The sequence below is a fragment of the Nerophis lumbriciformis genome, linkage group LG01, assembly GCF_033978685.3.
Source record: "Nerophis lumbriciformis linkage group LG01, RoL_Nlum_v2.1, whole genome shotgun sequence".
NCBI classification, from domain to species: Eukaryota; Metazoa; Chordata; class Actinopteri; order Syngnathiformes; family Syngnathidae; genus Nerophis; species Nerophis lumbriciformis.
The window spans coordinates 59310577-59334004 of NC_084548.2; the positions used below are offsets into that span (position 1 = coordinate 59310577).

At 45.5% G+C, this 23428-nt stretch overlaps 1 protein-coding gene across 1 annotated transcript; it reads right to left on the bottom strand.

The window, feature by feature from the left end:
* Positions 1 to 1387: 1387 nt before the first annotated feature.
* Positions 1388 to 23428, bottom strand: LOC133570274 (uncharacterized). Its single transcript, XM_061923115.2, has 3 exons — positions 23015 to 23428; positions 19878 to 20144; positions 1388 to 3434 (listed from the first exon to the last, which is right to left on the bottom strand). Exons 1-3 carry the CDS (start codon positions 23115 to 23117, stop codon positions 2065 to 2067), a joined length of 1740 nt encoding a protein of 579 aa, XP_061779099.2. The 5' UTR covers positions 23118 to 23428; the 3' UTR covers positions 1388 to 2064.

The following is a 23428-nucleotide window of genomic DNA, read 5'->3' on the forward strand; positions in this document are numbered from 1 at the left end:
TCTCTGACAGGAGACTCTGCCAGACGTTCCCAGCAAACCCTCACAATGCGTTTGGGCCTGCCAGGTCTGTCCGGCATCCTCCCCCACCATCGCAGCCAACTCACCACCAAGTGGTGATCGGTAGAAAGCTCCGCCCCTCTCTTCACCCGAGTGTCCAAAACATGAGGCCGCAAATCCGATGACACAACTACAAAGTCGATCATAGAACTGCGGCCTAGGGTGTCCTGGTGCCAAGTGCACATATGGACACCCTTATGCTTGAACATGGTGTTCGTTATGGACAATCCGTGACGGGCACAAAAGTCCAATAACAAAACACCACTTGGGTTCAGATCCGGGCGGCCATTCTTCCCAATCACGCCTCTCCAGGTTTCACTGTCGTTGCCAATATGAGCGTTAAAGTCCCCCTGTAGAATGAGCGAATCACCCGGGGGAGCACCCTCAAGTACTCCCTCGAGTGAATCCAAAAAGGGTGGGTACTCTGAGCTGCTGTTTGGCGCGTAAGCGCAAACAACAGTCAGGACCCGTCCCCCCACCCGAAGGCGGAGGGAAGCTACCCTCTCGTCCACCGGGTTGAACTCCAACGTGCAGGCTCTGAGCCGGGGGGAAACAAGAATTGCCACCCCAGCCCGTCGCCTCTCACTGCTGGCAACGCCAGAGTGGAAGAGAGTCCAGCCCCTCTTGAGAGAACTGGTCCCGGAGCACTTGCTGTGCGTTGAGGTGAGTCCGACTATATCCAACCGGAACTTCTCTACCTCTCGCACTAGCTCAGGCTCCTTCCCCCCCAGCGAGGTGACGTTCCACGTCCCAAGAGCTAGCTTGTGTAGCCGAGGATCGGACCGCCAAGTGCCCTGCCTTCGGCTTCCGCCCAGCTCACATTGCACCCGACCTCTATGGCCCCTGCTATGGGTGGTGAGCCCATTGGAGGGTGGACCCACGTTGCCTCTTCGGGCTGTGCCCGGCCGGGCCCCATGGGGACAGGCCCGGCCACCAGGCGCTCGCCATCGTGCCCCAACTCCGGGCCTGGCCCCGGTGACCCGCGTCCGGGCGAGGGAAATCTGAGTCTCGGTTCTTGCATTTCCATAGAAGTCTTCGAGCTGCTCTTTGTCCGATCCCTCACCTAGGACCTGTTTGTCTTGGGAGACCCTACCAGGGGGCATGGAAGCCCCCGGACAACATAGCTCCTAGGATCATTGGGACACGCAAACTCCTCTACCACGGTAAGGTGGCAGCTCAGAGAGGAGGAGAGAAGTAAACAATTGACGTTAAAATATGTTAAGTATAATTAAAATTGCAAATAAACTCTCTTTTGTTGGTACTTAGATTTTAAAGACAAATATTTTATTCTGCATTGTTACAATATCACATTTGATCAAAAGACTGGAGGGTTGTGACATAGTTCATGTTCAACTAATGAAGCTCAATGCAACGCGCATTGAGACAAGTGTGAGTGCTATAAAGACAGATTTTTTTTTTTTTTTTTTAAATCACAAGAACAAAACATCAAAAATGCCTGCAATATTAAATGGAAAAAATACATACTCACAAAAAGTAACTATGTTTATTGTTCCCAAATTTTGTTGAAGCATACATCGTTTATTGCAAAAAGGTCTGGGGACATACATATAAAACAATCACAAAACAATATTCATATTACAAAAGAGAGTAATAAAGATAATTAATAGAATGGATTATCAAGACCCAACAAATGATTCATAAAGTCACTCAATTTAAAAGTAAAGTATCTTGTATAAAACACAACTGCTTAAATGATGTATAAAGTAAATAACAATATGCTTCCAGAAGTGGTCCAGAAGAACATGTTTTGTACTTTTTACTCTAGCCTTTTCAGTCAAATTGTTCTTTTCATTTTTAAATCAAAGTACACAATTTTACATAATAATGCCTGTATTTAACTATAAAAAAAACACTGATCGAATATATCTAATCCATAAATGTTAGTATCCTATTAACAAGATTGTGTTACACAGACAACAGCAATGTCACACATGTTATGTGTTATTAGAAAGTCAGTTTTGACAGTTCACACACCGCAACACTCTTTCAACTATGGTTCTGCATGTGTCTTTTCAAATACTGACTTCGTCCAAAACCTTTACTACAGATTGAACAAGAATACGATTTTTCTCCAGTGTGCGTACTCATGTGTTCCTTCAAACAATTTTTTCGTACAAAACCTTTACCGCATTCTGAGCAGGGAAAAGGTTTTTCTCCAGTGTGTATTCTCATGTGTGTTTTCAAATGCTGTCTTTGAGTAAAATCTATACCACAGATTGAACAGGAAAAAGGTTTCTCTCCAGTGTGCATTCTCATGTGTGTTTTCAAAGTATGCCTTTGAGTAAAACGATTACCGCAGATTGAGCAGAAAAAGGGTTTTTCTCCAGTGTGTTTTCTCATGTGTGCTACAAGTTTTGCTCGCTCATAAAAGCTTTTGTTGCAATTTGAACACGTAAAAGTTTTTTCTCCACTGTGTGTTCTTGTGTGACTTTTCAAATATTTTTTTAGTGCAAAACCTTTACCACAAATTGGACACCCAAAAGGTTTCTTTCCAGTGTGTATCATTGTGTGTCTTACAAGTGCTGATTGGTCAGAAAACGTTTTGTTGCAGCTTGAACAGGAATATGGTTTTTCTCCAGTGTGCGTTCTCGTGTGTCTTTTCAAACATTGACTTAGTGCAAAACTTTTACAACATATTGAACAGGTAAAAGGTTTTTCTCCAGTGTGTATTCTCAAGTGTCTTTTCAAATCTTCACTTTGTGTAAAACCTTTGCCACAAACTGAACAGGAAAAAAGTTTTTCTCCAGTGTGTGTTCTCATGTGTACTTTCAGATCACTCAGATATTTAAAAGTTTTGTCACAGTAAGAACATGTCAAGTGTGTGTTGTCAGTGTGACATGTCTTATCATCTTCAGAGTCTTCATCATCAGTGTCAGGAGAGTGAGACGTTGTGTCGTCACTATCTGATAGTGGAGCTAAGATCTTGTCTGCTTGTGATCCTCCACAGTGTATTCCATCAGCTTCTGTTGTCATGTGTTGAGTTGAGCTGCTGCTTGGAGGCTCCGCCTCTCTCTTCTCCTCACTTTCACCTTTGACCTCATCATCTTCACTCTTCACAATCACACCAATCACTGGGAACTCCTCCAAACGTTCAAGATGCTCTCCCTCCTGACTGATGCTGTGTTCCCCCTCTTCCTCTTTGATGTGAGGGTAATGTAGAGCTTCCTCTTTAAAATGGGGGGTCAGTGGGTCCTCTTCTTCTTCTTTAATGTGGGGTTGCTTTGACTCCTCTTCCTCTTCAATGTGGGGGTACTGCAGCTCCTCCTTTTCCTTTTTAATATAGGGGGGTTGTGACTGATTCCGCTCCATCCTTGAGGTCCGCTCTTGCTGCTCAGGGAGATGTTCTTCACAGACGTCTGCAGGACACAAGTTAGACAAACACATGCTTTAAAAAAGTCCAGATGTACCCAGTCACACGACCCATTGTCCTGCACCAGCATATGTTCTGATAATGTCTCTGAGGATCTCATCAGTCACCACGTTGACATTCAAGATGTCAAAACCAGACCGTACATCAGGGAATAACGGGAGCAATACATGACAAAAATAAACAGCAGTAAGACAATAATAGGGTAATGATTAATTTTTTATTTTAGATCATTTTTTCTAACTGGATAGTGTACAAATACTTTGTACATTTTGTTTTGTAAACTATACTGTAATTTATGACTACTGTGTGATTCCATACTAGCATTATGATTGTATGTAATTAATGTGGTGTTGTTTGTTATGTATGAATGCGTGTGTTCCTTTTTGCCCTAATGTTGTGCATGTATAAAAGCATTGTGAAAGGTTAGACCTCCGGAAGAATATTGGCTGCTACTGCAGCAGGTAATGGGGATCTTAATCAATCAATCAATCAATTAATGTTTATTTATATAGCCCTAAATCACAAGTGTCTCAAAGGGCTGCACAAGCCACAACGACATCCTCGGTACAGAGCCCACATAAGGGCAAGGAAAAACTCACCCCAGTGAGACGTCAATGTGAATGACTATGAGAAACCTTGGAGAGGACCGCATATGTGGGTAACCCCCCCCCCCAGGGGAAACAAACCAACTGTGGAACTGGAGAAAAAGACCGGTATTCTAACAGTAAATGACCAAGTAGATTAATAAGAATCTAGAGAGATGATAATATTACAGCATCAGAGACAACTGATGTGCTCTGTTGCTGTCTGTCCTTTCCCAAGTGTGGTCCATAAATCGATGCTGATGATACCAACGGTACTACAGTATATGACTGATACTAGATATTAGATCGACACTTTTTTTTGTGCAAAATCCGTTTTCTGTCGTTTCTGTTTAAAAATTCAGGGTGTAGGTCTCTGGACACCGGTCGGTTATGACTTTTTATAGCTTAAACAATTCTATGAAAGAATAATGAAATAGTTTAAATATTTTGTTGATATTGTTACGCAATCTTCATATTTTTCTGCTGATTATAATTGTGATTTAAAAAATGTAAATCATTTACAAATCTTAAATAGTTTAAAATAAATTGTACGCTTACACACACATTTGTAGCATGACCCACCACTAGTTCACTTCCCAAAAAGTAAGATGATTTCATCAATCCTTTTATGAGATTAAGGCTGCAGCTAACGATTATTTTTCTATCGATTAATCGGTTAATCTATAGATTATTTTTTCGATTAATCTATAGATTATTTTTCCTTTTACCGATTTTTTTTTTTTTTTAAATGAAGATGAAAAAAATAAATGTAGGCCAGTTTTTTCAAAAGGCATGGCTTTTATTTACAAAAAAAAAAGTATGGCCACTCAGTCAACATTGACAACAACATGACAAAATATTCTGTAACAATGTAAACATTTAAAACTTTTAACATTTAACAAAATTAAAAGTAGCTTATTTGCTTTTTAATGTGCAAATATAAAAGTAAACATCCAGTGCAAATCTTAATATTCTGCAATAGTATAAGCATTTCAAAAGTAAAAGTATTGCTTATTTTGCTTTGAAATGTGCAAAAATAAAGATAAACATTCAATACAAAAAAGTGCGTATTTCCTTGAATTGGCGCAGGATATATAGTATTTGCATGCCTCGAATTACTGCCGGGTCAAACTCGTTTCGCAAAATAATTAGCATATGCTTAGAACTTCCGCCGGGTCAAACTCGTCACGTCAAGAGTCATCATTTTCAAAATGGAGGAGGCTGATTTCAATCATTTGAAATCGCATAAAGGGAAGAAGATTAAGACCTATTCAGTAGGATTTAAGGTCCAAGCTATTGAATATGCTAAAAAGAACAGTAAGCAGCTATGTTTTATTAATATACCGTAGCTGCGTGTGTCAAATATGAGTCATTAAATGACTCCTGCCTCCTGCTGGTAGAGGGCGCTAGTGATCCTTCTTGCGACTACCGGTACTGCAGAAGACCGGTGCTGCAGAAGAAGACAACAAGCAACAAGAGTGAGCAGCGATCGTTTGCTTGCACTTTTAACATGGAGGATTATATATCTAAAATAAAACAGTTTTCTAAACTGGACTTTCAATCGAAGCAGGAGGTAATACTTAAAGGAATATCTCCATCGAGACAGAGAGACTTTTAAAACTGAAGAAAGATAAGGAAGACTTCTATAAACAAGTTATCGATGCCTTTGATCAGAATACTCATTTATAAGTAAAGGTAAGACCATAATAACTTTTTTTTTATTAAATGTGCTTTTCATGATGGTATCCTTAAAATTTATAAGCGCAGGCCTAAATTTACCCCACGCTTTTGGTAAGCGCAGGAGTGAGAAGAGGTTTTAAATTAATTAGCGCCCCGGAGGCTATTCAAGGAAATAAGGTATGCGACGCGTCGACGCACAAAAACGGCGTCGACGTATTTACGTAATCGATGACGTCGACTACGTCGACGCGTCGTTTCAGCCTTATATGAGATCATTTAGTCAAAAGCACCTACTACAAATAAATTAGATACCAATACCAATTATTAGTAGTCAAGGAGACCACTAACCGATATTTGGAGCCGATATTAATTAGCGGTAGAATTTTGCTAAATATGACTAGTTTACGTCAGCAAATAGCTGAATAAGGCTTTAAAGTATTTTTTTTCCTGAAACGTTGAACCATAGCAACATGATGTTTTATGCGGCGCTAATGTTGTGGTAAATTTAGCACCAAAAAGACATCAGGGGATTTCACAAACACCTTTAGTACGTGTGTCTAAGACAGGGGTCGGCAACACGCTGCTCCAGAGCCGCATGCGGCTCTTTGACCACTCTGATGCGGCTCAGCTGCATACTTACCGACCCCCCCGATTTTCCCGGGATACTTCCGGATTTCAGTGCCTCTCCCAGATATCTCCCGGGGCAAATATTCTCCGATTTTCACCCTAACAACAATAATAAGGGCGTGCCGTGATGGCACAGCATTTAACGCCCTCTACAGCCTGTACGAACAGCGTGCCAGCTCAGTCACATGTTGTATGCAGCTTCTGCTTGCACACATAAGTGACAGCAAGGCATACTTGGTCAACAGCCACACAGGTTACACTGACGGTGGCCGTATAAACAACTTTAACACTGTTACAAATATGCGCCACACTGTGAACCCACACCAAACAAGAATGACAAACATATTTCGGGAGAACATCTGCACCGTAACACAACATAAACACAACAGAAAAAATACCCAGAATCCCATGCAGCCCTAACTCTTCCGGGCTACATTATACACCGCAGCTACCACCAAAACCCGCCCCCCCCCAACCCTGCTCCCCCACACATGAAAAATTTGGTCGTCTCCCGGAACAATCGGGAGGGCTGGCAAGTGTGATGCTGTCAAGCGCCATTCATATAAAACTTGCGGGCCGCACTAACATTACATTTTCCTGTTAAGGTGCGGACCGCGTGTCTGAGACCCCTGGTTTATACATAGCACAAAGCAAAAAAAACAACTTTGTATGCAGTGTTAATTCATTTTAAATTTCAAAAGAGTTTTGTGGCTCCCATTGTTTTCTTTAATTTGTGAAACTGGTCAAAATGGCTCTTTGAGTGGTAAAGGTTGCCGACCCCTGGTCTAAGAGGAGCATCGACATCTGGATTTAAACTGTAAAATCCTGTTTAAGATTTATTTACTCTTCTTATTTACATATCAATATTTTCCTTAAGGAAACTTTCACATAGAATGAATTTGTGTGTTGTTGTAGCTTGTATGCCGCAATGTTTAACATCAAGAAAACATCGCTAATTAGTATTAATAAAGTAGATTAATTCATCTCTCGTAGGTGTTGAGACATTGCTGGACAGCAGAGAAGTAACTAAATCCAAATAAACATTCATATTATTTTTTTAAGATATCTAGCTGTTATCTTCAGTCAGGATTTAAATCGTTAAGAATTTATTGATATGATACCCTAATCGATATTCCTTGTCGATACCAGAATTTATCGATACTCTTATCGGTACTATACATAATTTGTAGAAATAAAAACGTGAAAAAAGGCATTTTAATGATCATCTCTATTAGCTTAAGAGGTTGAACACCTCCCAACATGATGTTCTGTAACATCTCAGAATAGGGAAGTCTTTTATCAACAGCTGTTTAATTGAAGTCTTAACTATGTGTGCAGTGCAAGGTAAAATGTAGTTATGTCATCTTCTTGTAAATAACACACACAGCTGTAATAATATTTATGTATGGCATTCATGTGCCGACCACAGACCTTTTACATGATATATCAAATATATCATATAAGTCAATATAATCACTTAGCATGTTATATGGGTGTGCATTTTGTAACATAAGGAATTGTTATTTGTGTTTATGTTGGACACAGACATATTTGATTGACGGACCGGAAACCATGTTGACTGTTAATAGCTACCGATGTGTGTGTGTGTGTGTGTGTGTGTGTGTGTGTGTGTGTGTGTGTGTATTATATATATAAAAAGGCTCAGTGAGCAAGTGTAATGCGCAATGGTCCAGTTTGTAGTCAAGAGACAGGACGAACTAAAACACATTTAAGCAAGATGTCTTTTAATGACACAAACGCGGCGCAATAGAGTGACGTCAGATGGAAACCGGAGACCTGTCAGTCACAGCGGGTGATATCTTGCTTCAAAGCAACTTTATGGATTAGTGTATTTTTTTTTAATTTTTCATGTTTCTGAGTGGATTAAAAGGGAACATTATCACCAGACCTATGTAAGCGTCAATATATACCTTGATGTTGCAGAAAAAAGACCATATATTTTTTTAACCGATTTCCGAACTCTAAATGGGTGAATTTTGGCGAATTAAACGCCTTTCTAATATTCGCTCTCGGAGCGATGACGTCACAACGTGGCGTCACATCGGGAAGCAATCCGCCATTTTCTCAAACACCGAGTCAAATCAGCTCTGTTATTTTCCGTTTTTTTCGACTGTTTTCCGTACCTTGGAGACATCATGCCTCGTCGGTGTGTTGTCAGAGGGTGTAACAACACGAACAGGGACAGATTCAAGTTGCACCAGTGGCCCAAAGATGCGAAAGTGGCAAGAAATTGGACGTTTGTTCCGCACACTTTACCGACGAAAGCTATGCTACGACAGAGATGGCAAGAATGTGTGGATATCCTGCGACACTCAAAAGCAGATGCATTTCCAACGATAAAGTCAAACAAATCTGCCGCCAGAATCTGCCGGAGTGTGTGAGCAATTCAGGGACAAAGGACCTCGGTAGCACGGCAAGCAATGGCGGCAGTTTGTTCCCGCAGACGAGCAAGCTAAACCCCCTGGATGTCGTGGCTCACACCGTCCCTTATGCCATCGAAGATGATCAAGAGAAGAATGAAAATTGGGCTGTCTGCACTCTCAAAGTGCATGTTGTTGCCAAATGTATTTCATATGCTGTAAACCTAGTTCATAGTTGTTAGTTTCCTTTAATGCCAAACAAACACATACCAATCGTTGGTTAGAAGGCGATCGCCAAATTCGTCCTCGCTTTCTCCCGTGTCGCTGGCTGTTGTGTCGTTTTCGTCGGTTTCGCTTGCATACGGTTCAAACCGATATGGCTCAATAGCTTCAGTTTCTTCTTCAATTTCGTTTTCGCTACCTGCCTCCACACTACAACCATCCGTTTCAATACATTCGTAATCTGTTGAATCGCTTAAACCGCTGAAATCCGAGTCTGAATCCGAGCTAATGTCGCTATAGCTTGCTGTTCTTTCCGCCATGTTTGTTTGAGTTGGCTTCACTATGTGACGTCACAGGAAAATGGACGGGTGTTTATAACGATGGTTAAAATCAGGCACTTTGAAGCTTTTTTTTAGGGATATTGTGTCATGGGTAAAATTTAGAAAAAAAACTTCGAAAAATATAACAAGCCACTGGGAACTGATTTTTTAATGGTTTTAACCATTCTGAAATTGTGATAATGTTCCCCTTTAATATTGGATTAATGCCTCGGGGGACAGTTGGTAAAACGCGGTCGTGACGCGTTCACTTCAAACTGAAACAGCGTGCGTGACTTTGAGGAGGAAATATTGTTGTGGTACAAACTTTTGTCTGTTGTTGCTTCCTTAATTGTCATTATTTAAAGGTGATTTTAATGTGTAGCAGCGGCAGCTGAACTCAATGTGGCAACGTGTCATAGTTACGTCAGTCAGCTGGAACACAAAATACCAATAGTTGTGTCGTTAGTCCAGGATCTTCACGGTCCTCATGGACCGACCTAATTAGGAACCAGTACTAAAAAAAATAATGGTACTCGGTAGGGATGTCCGATAATATCAGACTGCCGATATTATTGGTCGATAAATGCTTTAAAATGTAAAATCGGTTAAAAAAAAGGAAAATTTTTGACTTTTTAAAACGCCGCTGTGTACACGGACGTAGGGAGAAGTACAGAGCGCCAATAAACCTTGAAGGCACTGCCTTTGCGTGTCGGCCCAGTTACACTATATCTACGGCTTTTGACACACTCACAAGTGAATGCAAGGCAAACTTGGTCAACAGCTATACAGGTATAAACAACTTTAACACTGTTACAAATATGCGCCACACTGTGAACCCACACCAAACAAGAATGACAAACACATTTCAGGAGAACATCAGTACCGTAACACAACATAAACACAACAGAACAAATACCCAGAACCCCTTGCAGCACAAACTCTTCCGGGACGCTAGAAACGCAGAAACCCGCCCCCCCTAACACCGCCCACCTCAACCTCCTAATGTTCTCTCAGGGAAAGCGTGTACCAAATTCCAAGCTGCTCTTTTGAGGCATGTTAAAAAAAATAATGCACTTTGTGACTTAAATAATAAATATGGCAGTGCCATGTTGGCACTTTTTTCCATAACTTGAGTAGAAGTTGCTCTCTTATTTTGGAAAACCTTGTTACATTGTTTAATGCATCCAGCGGGGCATCACAATAAAATTAGGCATAATAATGTGTTAATTCCACAATTGTATATATCGGAATCGGTTGATATCGGTATCTGCAATTAAGAGTTGGACAATATCGGAATATCGGCAAAAAAGCCATTATCGGACATCTCTAGTACTCGGTATACATCTCTAATGTTCACCACTAAACCTTTGAAATATACTGACATGTGTGCTGCTAAAGGTAAATAAACAGTAGCTATATTGAATGTTTGCTTTCAATTGACCACATGAGGTAAGGGGGACGGCCTCTAGGTCACATGGTTACACCCCAGCAATTACATTGTTGATGATTGATGAGCATTCATTTTTAAATGGTGGTGTTAAAAAGCAAATATATCTCCGTCTTTAATCATAAATGTGGTCCCTGGATGAAAATCTGTTTTTACAAACGTTGTATTTGTGACGACGTGGTCGCATCGTGATGCGGGTGTGGTTCTCCCAAGGATGCAGACGGCTTCGGACACAGCTTGCAGGTAGGAAAAATGATTTATTTTAAATATAAATAATATGATGAATAAACAAAAGGGCTAGCGTGGGAGCTAGCAAACCAAAAGAGCCTAGCGTGAGAACTAGTAGCTAAGAAACAGTAAATAATCGTCGTCATCAGTTGTGTGAGAACAAACTACGAAGCCAGACAGAGTGAGGCCAGAGCAAAGACTAAATAGCCCTCTGATTAGCGCCCGGGCAACAGGTGCGCGTCCCGAACACTAACCAGAGGCAGGTGCGTACAATCTGCCGTCATGGCAACAGAAACAAACTAAACTCAAGGTGCTGAAAACACGTGACACAAACATAAACAAACTCTGATCCGGGCAGCGGATCGTAACAGTACCCCCCCCTTAAAGGACAGATTCCAGATGTCCCTTGACACTAAATAAAACTAGAACCCAAAAAACAAGAAATAGTTCGAGAGTCAAGGGAGGGTGGAGGGAGGATTTGGTGGTGGGTCGCCAGGCCACGTGTCCCCGAATCCACCGGGGAAGAGTCAGGTGGCGGCGGCGAGTGGAACGCCGCTGCCGCAGGCGAGGCGGGCGACCACGGAAAGGCCACATTCGTGGCTGCCGAGAAGGTGGGCGTGAGTGGCGCCAGAAGTTCAGCAGCCGGAGAGTTCTACGACTACGTCTCGGGTGTCGCTGCTGTTTGCGCCACTGGCGTCCATAAACAAACCTCCGAGAGCGCCGCTTGCTCAGCCAGACCACTCGAGGTCGCTGAGACGAAGACGAGGAAAGAGCAGACGTCGCCGTGGAAACAGGAGGAGCCGACGTCGCCGTGGAGGCAGGAGGAGCCGACGTCGCCGTGGAGGCAGGAGGAGCCGACGTCGCCGTGGAGGCAGGAGGAGCCGACGTCGCCGTGGAGGCAGAAGGAGACGTCGTCGCCGTGGAAGCAGGTGCAGGTTCTGGTACCAGCCGTGGAGCAGGTGCAGGTTCTGGTACCAGCCGTGGAGCCGGCGCTGGTGTGGGTACCAGCCGTGGAGCCGGCGCTGGTGTGGGTACCAGCCGTGGAGCCGACGCTGGTGTGGGTACCAGCCGTGGAGCCGGCGCTGGTGTGGGAACCAGCCGTGGAGCCGGCGCTGGTGTGGGAACCAGCCTTGGAGCCGGCGCTGGTGTGGGAACCAGCCTTGGAGCCGGCGCTGGTGTGGGAACCAGCCTTGGAGCCGGCGCTGGTGTGGGAACCAGCCTTGGAGCCGGCGCTGGTGTGGGAACCAGCCTTGGAGCCGGCGCTGGTGTGGGAACCAGCCTTGGAGCCGGCGCTGGTGTGGGAACCAGCCTTGGAGCCGGCGCTGGTGTGGGAACCAGCCTTGGAGCCGGCGCTGGTTTGGGAACCAGCCTTGGAGCCGGCGCTGGTGTGGGAACCAGCCTTGGAGCCGGCGCTGGTGTGAGAACCAGCCTTGGAGCCGGCGCTGGTGTGAGAACCAGCCTTGGAGCCGGCGCTGGTGTGAGAACCAGCCTTGGAGCCGGCGCTGGTGTGAGAACCAGCCTTGGAGCCGGCGCTGGTGTGAGAACCAGCCTTGGAGCCGGCGCTGGTGTGGGAACCAGCCGAGGAACTTGGCATGGTGGAGCTTGGCGTGGTGGAGGTACTGGAGACGAAGCTTGGTGTGTCAGCCGAGGTGCAGGAACAGGTGCTAGCCGAGGTGCAGCTGGAGGTGGCCTAGCTGGCGGTTGTGGCTTAGCAGGACGAAGGACTGGTGGCGGTGGCCGTGCAGGAGGTTGCGGTTTAGCACGCCGGAAGACTGGTGGCGGTGGCCTTGCAGGAAGTTGCGGCTTAGCACGCCGAAAGACTGGTGGCGGTGGCCTTGCAGGAGGTTGCGGTTTAGCACGCCGAAAGACTGGTGGCGGTGGCCGTGCAGGGGGTTGCGGCTTAGCACGCCGAAAAACTGGTGGCGGTGGCCGTGCAGGAGGTTGCGGCTTAGCACGCCGAAAAACTGGTGGCGGTGGCCGTGCAGGTGGTTGCGGCTTAGTACGCCGAAGTTGTGCCACCGCACTAGCACAGTTCCCAGTACTAGCCCCCCCCTCAAGACGCGGATACCAGACGCGCTCTTTGCGGTTTGGAACCGTCTTCAAGGGTGGGTGGGGGGAGGTATGAAGGGGGGTATACTCTTCTTTAAATTGTCCAAATTGACTATTATTACTCCTCACTTGAGATTGGGTGGGAGCACAGGGGGAAAAAATATGTGCAGTGGGCGGAGCAATAGTCACTGGGGGCGGAAACAAAGTCACTGGAGGTGGAGTTTGAAAATCAGAATGTGACTGACTAGATTTACACTTAGCAAAAATGTCCTGATAATGTTTTATCTTAGAATGAAAATCATTTGGTATTGGCTGACAGAAAGAATTAGAAGAAGGAAAAAAAAAATCTTGTTCAATGATGTCATCAGAAGTGGGCGGAGTTACCTCTTCGGGAGGCGCCAATGAAATGACATCACTGTTACAACTGTCCATGTGACTTACAGCCCAATCGGAGAATTTTTTGGCGAAGTGGTCGATGGGGTTGCCAAACATCTGAGGAGGGGGAGTTTGAGCTGCATGTAGCTTGCTTCGGTCCGGGGGAGGAGTTTGCAGGAGCGGCGCGTCTTGGCGGCGAGGGAAAGACCTCCTGGCCGGCTTCCGTCTTTGACGGCGCGCACGGTACTGCGGTGTAGCGGCGATGTCTTCCGACCAGAGGGAATCGATGGGGATAAGAGAGCCTCCAGGTCCCCACATGAGATTCGACCTCTCCTCCGCCGAATAGCGAAGCGTCTCGGCTTCCATCGCTCGCAACACCATGAGCGTCCCTTCGTCCAACTCCTCGTTAGCCAGTGCGGGAGAATTGTTTTTTGCTGGCTTCGTACTGAAACGACGTGGTCGCATAGTGATGCGGGTGTGGTTCTCCCAAGGATGCAGATGGCTTCGGACACAGCTTGCAGGTAGGAAAAATTATTTATTATAAATATAAATAATATGATGAATAAACAAAAGGGCTAGCGTGGGAGCTAGCAAACCAAAAGAGCCTAGCGTGAGAACTAGTAGCTAAGAAACAGTACATAATCGTCGTCATCAGTTGTGTGAGAACAAACTACGAAGCCAGACGGAGTGAGGCCAGAGCAAAGACTAAATAGCCCTCTGATTAGTGCCCGGGCAACAGGTGCGCGTCCCGAACACTAACCAGAGGCAGGTGAAAGTAATCAGCTGACATGGCAACTGAACACAAACAAAATCAAATGTGCTGAAAACATATGTGACGAGAAACATAAACAAACTATGATCCGTGCAGCGGATCGTAACAGTTTGTTCCGCACACTTTACCGACGAAAGCTATGCTACGACAGAGATGGCAAGAATGTGTGGATATCCTGCGACACTCAAAAGCAGATGCATTTCCAACGATAAAGTCAAACAAATCTGCCGCCAGAATCTGCCGGAGTGTGTGAGCAATTCAGGGACAAAGGTCCTCGGTAGCACGGCAAGCAATGGCGGCAGTTTGTTCCCGCAGACGAGCAAGCTAAACCCCCTGGATGTCGTGGCTCACACCGTCCCTTATGCCATCGAAGATGATCAAGAGAAGAATGAAAATTGGGCTGTCTGCACTCTCAAAGTGCATGTTGTTGCCAAATGTATTTCATATGCTGTAAACCTAGTTCATAGTTGTTACTTTCCTTTAATGCCAAACAAACACATACCAATCGTTGGTTAGAAGGCGATCGCCAAATTCGTCCTCGCTTTCTCCCGTGTCGCTGGTTGTTGTGTCGTTTTCGTCGGTTTCGCTTGCATACGGTTCAAACCGATATGGCTCAATAGCTTCAGTTTCTTCTTCAATTTCGTTTTCGCTACCTGCCTCCACACTACAACCATCCGTTTCAATACATTCGTAATCTGTTGAATCGCTTAAACCGCTGAAATCCGAGTCTGAATCCGAGCTAATGTCGCTATAGCTTGCTGTTCTTTCCGCCATGTTTGTTTGTGTTGGCTTCACTATGTGACGTCACAGGAAAATGGACGGGTGTTTATAACGATGGTTAAAATCAGGCACTTTGAAGCTTTTTTTAGGGATATTGCGTCATGGGTAAAATTTTGAAAAAAAACTTCGAAAAATATAATAAGCCACTGGGAACTGATTTTTAATGGTTTTAACCATTCTGAAATTGTGATAATGTTCCCCTTTAATATTGGATTAATGCCTCGGGGGACAGTTGGTAAAACGCGGTCGTGACGCGTTCACTTCAAACTGAAACAGCGTGCGTGACTTTGAGGAGGAAATATTGTTGTGGTACAAACTTTTGTCTGTTGTTGCTTCCTTATTTGTCATTATTTAAAGGTGATTTTAATGTGTAGCAGCGGCAGCTGAACTCAATGTGGCAACGTGTCATAGTTACGTCAGTCAGCTGGAACACAAAATACCAATAGTTGTGTCGTTAGTCCAGGATCTTCACGGTCCTCATGGACCGACCTAATTAGGAACCAGTACTAAAAAAAAATAATGGTACTCGGTAGGGATGTCTGATAATATCAGACTGCCGATATTATTGGTCGATAAATGCTTTAAAATGTAAAATCGGTTAAAAAAAAGGAACATTTTTGACTTTTTAAAACGCCGCTGTGTACACGGACGTAGGGAGAAGTACAGAGCGCCAATAAACCTTGAAGGCACTGCCTTTGCGTGTCGGCCCAGTTACACTATATCTACGGCTTTTGACACACTCACAAGTGAATGCAAGGCAAACTTGGTCAACAGCCATACAGGTATAAACAACTTTAACACTGTTACAAATATGCGCCACACTGTGAACCCACACCAAACAAGAATGACAAACACATTTCAGGAGAACATCAGTACCGTAACACAACATAAACACAACAGAACAAATACCCAGAACCCCTTGCAGCACAAACTCTTCCGGGACGCTAGAAACGCAGAAACCCGCCCCCCTAACACCGCCCACCTCAACCTCCTAATGTTCTCTCAGGGAAAGCGTGTACCAAATTCCAAGCTGCTCTTTTGAGGCATGTTAAAAAAAATAATGCACTTTGTGACTTAAATAATAAATATGGCAGTGCCATGTTGGCACTTTTTTCCATAACTTGAGTAGAAGTTGCTCTCTTATTTTGGAAAACCTTGTTACATTGTTTAATGCATCCAGCGGGGCATCACAATAAAATTAGGCATAATAATGTGTTAATTCCACAATTGTATATATCGGAATCGGTTGATATCGGTATCTGCAATTAAGAGTTGGACAATATCGGAATATCGGCAAAAAAGCCATTATCGGACATCTCTAGTACTCGGTATACATCTCTAATGTTCACCACTAAACCTTTGAAATATACTGACGTGTGCTGCTAAAGGTAAATAAACAGTAGCTATATTGAATGTTTGCTTTCAATTGACCACATGAGGTAAGGGGGACGGCCTCTAGGTCACATGGTTACACCCCAGCAATTACATTGTTGATGATTGATGAGCATTAATTTTTAAATGGTGGTGTTAAAAAGCAAATATATCTCCGTCTTTAATCATAAATGTGGTCCCTGGATGAAAATCTGTTTTTACAAACGTTGTATTTGTGACGACGTGGTCGCATCGTGATGCGGGTGTGGTTCTCCCAAGGATGCAGACGGCTTCGGACACAGCTTGCAGGTAGGAAGAATGATTTATTTTAAATATAAATAATATGATGAATAAACAAAAGGGCTAGCGTGGGAGCTAGCAAACCAAAAGAGCCTAGCGTGAGAACTAGTAGCTAAGAAACAGTAAATAATCGTCGTCATCAGTTGTGTGAGAACAAACTACGAAGCCAGACAGAGTGAGGCCAGAGCAAAGACTAAATAGCCCTCTGATTAGCGCCCGGGCAACAGGTGCGCGTCCCGAACACTAACCAGAGGCAGGTGCGTACAATCTGCCGTCATGGCAACAGAAACAAACTAAACTCAAGGTGCTGAAAACACGTGACACAAACATAAACAAACTCTGATCCGGGCAGCGGATCGTAACAGTACCCCCCCCTTAAAGGACAGATTCCAGATGTCCCTTGACACTAAATAAAACTAGAACCCAAAAAACAAGAAATAGTTCGAGAGTCAAGGGAGGGTGGACGGAGGATTTGGTGGTGGGTCGCCAGGCCACGTGTCCCCGAATCCACCGGGGAAGGGTCAGGTGGCGGCGGCGAGTGGAACGCCGCTGCCGCAGGCGAGGCGGGCGACCACGGAAAGGCCACATTCGTGGCTGCCGAGAAGGTGGGCGTGAGTGGCGCCAGAAGTTCAGCAGCCGGAGAGTTCTACGACTACGTCTCGGGTGTCGCTCCTGTTTGCGCCACTGGCGTCCATAAACAAACCTCCGAGAGCGCCGCTTGCGCAGCCAGACCACTCGAGGTCGCTGAGACGAAGACAAGGAGAGAGCAGATGTCGCCGTGGAAACAGGAGGAGCCGACGTCGCCGTGGAAGCAGGAGGAGCCGACGTCGCCGTGGAAGCAGGAGGAGCCGACGTCGCCGTGGAAGCAGGAGGAGCCGACGTCGCCGTGGAGGCAGGAGGAGCCGACGTCGCCGTGGAGGCAGGAGGAGCCGACGTCGCCGTGGAGGCAGGAGGAGACGTCGTCGCCGTGGAGGCAGGTGCAGGTTCTGGTACCAGCCGTGGAGCAGGTGCAGGTTCTGGTACCAGCCGTGGAGCCGGCGCTGGTGTGGGTACCAGCCGTGGAGCCGGCGCTGGTGTGGGTACCAGCCGTGGAGCCGGCGCTGGTATGGGTACCAGCCTTGGAGCCGGCGCTGGTGTGGGAACCAGCCTTGGAGCCGGCGCTGGTGTGGGTACCAGCCGTGGAGCCGGCGCTGGTGTGGGAACTAGCCTTGGAGCCGGCGCTGGTGTGGGAACTAGCCTTGGAGCCGGCGCTGGTGTGGGAACCAGCCTTGGAGCCGGCGCTGGTGTGGTAACCAGCCTTGGAGCCGGCGCTGGTGTGGGAACCAGCCTTGGAGCCGGCGCTGGTGTGGGAACCAGCCTTGGAGCCGGGACAGGGGTTGGTCTTGGAGTCGGTGCTGGTGTGAGAACCAGCCTTGGAGCCGGCGCTGGTGTGAGAACCAGCCTTGGAGCCGGTGCTGGTGTGAGAACCAGCCTTGGAGCCGGCGCTGGTGTGGGAACCAGCCTTGGAGCCGGCGCTGGTGTGGGAACCAGCCTTGGAGCCGGCGCTGGTGTGGGAACCAGCCTTGGAGCCGGCGCTGGTGTGGGAACCAGCCGAGGAACTTGGCATGGTGGAGCTTGGCGTGGTGGAGGTACAGGAGACGAAGCTTGGTGTGTCAGCCGAGGTGCAGGAACAGGTGCTAGCCGAGGTGCAGCTGGAGGTGGCCTAGCTGGCGGTTGTGGCTTAGCAGGACGAAGGACTGGTGGCGGTGGCCGTGCAGGAGGTTGCGGTTTAGCACGCCGGAAGACTGGTGGCAGTGGCCTTGCAGGAGGTTGCGGTTTAGCACGCCGAAAGACTGGTGGCGGTGGCCGTGCAGGGGTTTGCGGCTTAGCACGCCGAAAAACTGGTGGCGGTGGCCGTGCAGGAGGTTGCGGCTTAGCACGCCGAAAAACTGGTGGCGGTGGCCGTGCAGGAGGTTGCGGCTTAGCACGCCGAAGTTGTGCCACCGCACTAGCACAGTTCCCAGTACTAGCCCCCCCCTCAAGACGCGGATACCAGACGCGCTCTTTGCGGTTTGGAACTGTCTTCAAGGGTGGGTGGGGGAAGGTATGGAGGGGGGTATACTCTTCATCAAATTGTCCAAATTGACTATTATCATCCCCCACTTGAGATTGGGTGGGAGCACAGGGGGAAAAAATATGTGCAGTGGGCGGAGCAATAGTCACTGGGGGCGGAACCAAAGTCACTGGAGGTGGAGTCTGAAAATCAGAATGTGACTGACTAGACTTACACTTAATAAAAATGTCCTGATAATGTCTTATCTTAGAATGAAAGTTATTTGGCATTGGCTGACAGAAAGAAGCAGATGGAAAAAAAAAAATCTTGCTCATTGATGTCATCAGAAGTGGGCGGAGTTACCTCTTCGGGAGGCGCCAATGACATGACATTACTGTTGCAACTGTCCATGTGACTTACAGCCCAATCGGAGAACTTTTTGGCGAAGTGGTCGATGGGGTTGCCAAACATCTGAGGAGGGGGAGTTTGGGCTGAATGTAGCTTGCTTCGGTCCGGGGGAGGAGTTTGCAGGAGCGGCGCGTCTTGGCGGCGAGGGAAAGACCTCCTGGCCGGCTTCCGTCTTTGACGGCGCGCACGGTACTGCGGTGTAGCGGCGATGTCTTCCGACCAGAGGGAATCGATGGGGATAAGAGAGCCTCCAGGTCCCCACATGAGATTCGACCTCTCCTCCGTCGAATAGCGAAGCGTCTCGGCTTCCATCGCTCGCAACACCATGAGCGTACCTTCGTCCAACTCCTCGTTAGCCAGTGCGGGAGAATTGTTTTCTGCTGGCTTCGTACTGTGACGACGTGGTCGCATCGTGATGCGGGTGTGGTTCTCCCAAGGATGCAGACGGCTTCGGACACAGCTTGCAGGTAGGAAAAATGATTTATTTTAAATATAAATAATATGATGAATAAACAAAAGGGCTAGCGTGGGAGCTAGCAAACCAAAAGAGCCTAGCGTGAGAACTAGTAGCTAAGAAACAGTAAATAATCGTCGTCATCAGTTGTGTGAGAACAAACTACGAAGCCAGACAGAGTGAGGCCAGAGCAAAGACTAAATAGCCCTCTGATTAGCGCCCGGGCAACAGGTGCGCGTCCCGAACACTAACCAGAGGCAGGTGCGTACAATCTGCCGTCATGGCAACAGAAACAAACTAAACTCAAGGTGCTGAAAACACGTGACACAAACATAAACAAACTCTGATCCGGGCAGCGGATCGTAACAGTATTAGATGATATCTGAATGTTGTGCTTACTTGAACTGGGATGAAGGTGTGAGGACTCAGGTGGTTTGTCTTCATGGTCTTCAGTCTTCACAGAGACAACAGTCAGCGGAAACTTGATGAGGTCAGTCCCCTCCTGTCCAAGAAGACACTCTCCCTCGTCTTCCTCTTTAAAATGTGAGGGCTGTGGATCCTCCTCGTCCCCTTTAAAATGTGAGGGCTGTGGATACTCTAAAGTGAAACTGTCCCCCTGCAGATGAGGGAGACATTCTTCTTGGTGTTCAATCAGCTGATGGAGGTCTACAGGACATAAACAAAATACATTTTAACTCCTACATGCTAAATATAAAGTATTAAAACTTGGTAACAGTATTATCTAAAGTCCCATCCTTGGGGGTGTATTTTGAAGTGAAATTTGCCAGCGAGCAGCAGTCTGAGTTTATTCACACCCTGGACAAGTCGCCACCTCATCGCAGGGCCAACACAGATAGACAGACAACATTCACACTCACATTCACACACTCAAGCCAACTTAGTGTTGCCAATCAACCTATCCCCAGGTGCATGTCTTTGGAGGTGGGAGGAAGCCGGAGTACCCGGAGTACCCGGAGGGAACCCACGCAGTCACGGAGAGAACATGCAAACTCCACACAGAAAGATCCCGAGCCCAGGATTGAACTCAGGACTCCTCAGAACCTTCATATTGTGAGGCAGATGCACTAACCCCTGTTCCACTGTGCTGCCCCACTAAATTAGTCAAATACAGCAAAAAAAATTGGTATCGTCCATTTTGTAGTCCCTGCTTACATGCATTGTTTCTAACTCAAATGGTGGCCGTACGCTGTGTGCCTCCCAAACACTAGATGGCGCTTATGCTGCTGTATTTATTTTCCTCTTGCTGTATTACAGGGGTCACGAACGCGGTGCCCGCGGGCACCAGGTAGCCCATAAGGACCAGATGAGTAGCCCGCTGGCCTGTTCTAAAAATAGCTCAAATAGCAGTACTTACCAGTGAGCTGCCTCTATTTTTTAAATTGTATTTATTTACTAGCAAGCTGGTCTCGCTTTGCTCGACATTTTTAATTCTAAGAGAGACAAAACTCAAATAGAATGTGAAAATCCAAGAAAATATTTTAAAGGGGAACATTATCACCAGACCTATGTAAGCGTCAATATATACCTTGATGTTGCAGAAAAAAGACCATATATTTTTTCACAACGTGACGTCACATCGGGAAGCCATTTTCTCACTTTCGTCGGTGTGTTGTCGGAGGGTGTAACAACACGAACAGGGACGGATTCAAGTTGCACCAGTGGCCCAAAGATGCGAAAGTGGCAAGAAATTGGACGAAATTTGTTCAAAATACGAGGGTGTGGAAAAGCCGACGAAATGGTCAGTCGTTTGTTCCGCACACTTTACCGACGAAAGCTATGCTACGACAGAGATGGCAAGAATGTGTGGATATCCTGCGACACTCAAAGCAGATGCATTTCCAACGATAAAGTCAAAGAAATCTGCCGCCAGACCCCCATTGAATCTGCCGGAGTGTGTGAGCTATTCAAGGACAACGGACCTCGGTAGCACGGCAAGCAATGGCGGCAGTTTGTTCCCGCAGACGAGCGAGCTAAATCCCCTGGATGTCTTGGCTCACACCGTCCCTTATGCCACCGAAGATGATCAAGAGAAGAATATCGACCCTAGCTTTCCTGGCCTGCTGACATCAACTCCAAAACTGGACAGATCAGCTTTCAGGAAAAGAGAGCGGATGAGGGTATGTCTACAGAATATATTAATAGATGAAAACTTTCTTCATTACTCGCGGTTTTACGTAAATTATTATACATAAACTGTGTTTACCAATAATTTAGCTTAAAAACATTTATTTTTTTCAATCATTCGAGTACATTCGGGTAGTCTTGTGTAATGCAGTATTTTGTGTCTATTTAGATATGGTTAACCTGAGTGCTGAAATCGTGGAAAAATATATGTTCTTAGCGCGCCTGAAATGGGCTGTCTGCACTCTCAAAGTGCATGTTGTTGCCAAATGTATTTCATATGCTGTAAACCTAGTTCATAGTTGTTAGTAATGATCTTATCAGACAGTGTTAAGCCGCTGAAATCCCAGTCTGAATCTGAGCTAATGTCGCTATACCTTGCTGTTTGTTTGTATTGGCATCATTGTGTGACGTCACAGGAAAATGGATGGGTGTATATAACGATGGTTAAAATCAGGCACTTTGAAGCTTTTTTTTAGGGATATTGCGTGATGGGTAAAATTTTGAAAAAAACTTTGAAAAATAAAATAAGCCACTGGGAACTGATTTTAATGGTTTCAACCCTTCTGAAATTGTGATAATGTTCCCCTTTAAAGACTTGGTCTTCACTAACTGACAAAGAAACAGATAACAGATTTGGTGTCCAGTTCAAAGTGTGACATGATCTATTTAAAAATTTGAGAGTCGACTTTTGTATTTTACATGAGTTATTATTTGTACAAACATGGTGCAAAGTAATTCATGATTTGTTAAAAAATGTTAGTGGCTAGCTAGTTAAAATGGGATATTGTGATTTCACAAGACTGTCTTAGAAGTGATCATTTAGCACTTGGTTTCAAAAAGGTTGGTGACCCCTGCTGTATTACATATCATCAAGTCAAGACATTTTGGCAGCTGGCCATATCAGCGAACGCTGATATGAAGGAAATAGCAGGTCAGTATAGCTTTTACACACATGTATAACTTTAATATTGCTACACATTGGACACTCTGGGTGTGTTTTTTTTATTTTTTACAGAAAACCAGCTAGCTAGCAGGTTAGGTTTACAGCGTAAGTTACCATGGTAACTGACTCTGACTTTGTCTTACCTCTCTATTTTTGGAGGTAAAACTCTAGCTCTACATACTCAGGAGTTTACCCTTAACCTTCTCTCTGGAATATTCCCCCGGTAACGGTGTGAGTTTTATGTAAACATGTTGATACACATTGTTACAAACTGAGAGGAACATCAACCTCTCATAAATATTGTGTGTCTGAAACTGTCTCGTTTTTATGAACAACATAAAACAATACTCACATGACAATTCATCTTCCTATAGACAATCTATTTAAGAATAGTGGCAAAAAATAAATATAATGTTAGTAAACATGTGAGAGTAAGAAGTAAACAAACTTGTTCTGTGTAACACAACTTGAAGTTTTTGATGTTGTCGCTCCTTCTCCTCTTTTGTTGGACAAAGTTCCTCCTCGTACTCTGCTATCGTTCTTTCGCACATTTTCACACAATCACAACACTTTACACTCACACTTGATCTCTGCTTAGCGATATTTTTGATCACTTCTGCGTCTCCTTGTTAGCAGCTAACAAGCTAAGCTAACTAGCAAGCTAAACTAGCTCGAGTAGCATCAAAGTGCGCTCAGACTAATATAACCGGATGCAAACAATTCTTAACTATATTTACTCTATTTAATAGAGTCTAATAAACGACATATATGTGTACATGGACACAGGTTAAGAACACTGAGTTGTGACGACTGCAATAACGTCTTCTCCGTCAAACGCCATTTTGCTTTATCCTCGCCGTGT

What these genes read in the sequence shown, in the direction of transcription:
- LOC133570274 (XM_061923115.2), bottom strand. Translation starts at nt 23,117, where the DNA reads ATGTGCGAAAGAACGATAGCAGAGTACGAGGAGGAACTTTGTCCAACA. An exon ending in AGTTGTGTTACACAGAACAA is followed by an intron (nt 20,145 to 23,014) that starts GTTTGTTTACTT and finishes TATGTCCTGTAG; the next exon opens with ACCTCCATCAGCTGATTGAA. An exon ending in ACACCTTCATCCCAGTTCAA is followed by an intron (nt 3,435 to 19,877) that starts GTAAGCACAACA and finishes TGTGTCCTGCAG; the next exon opens with ACGTCTGTGAAGAACATCTC.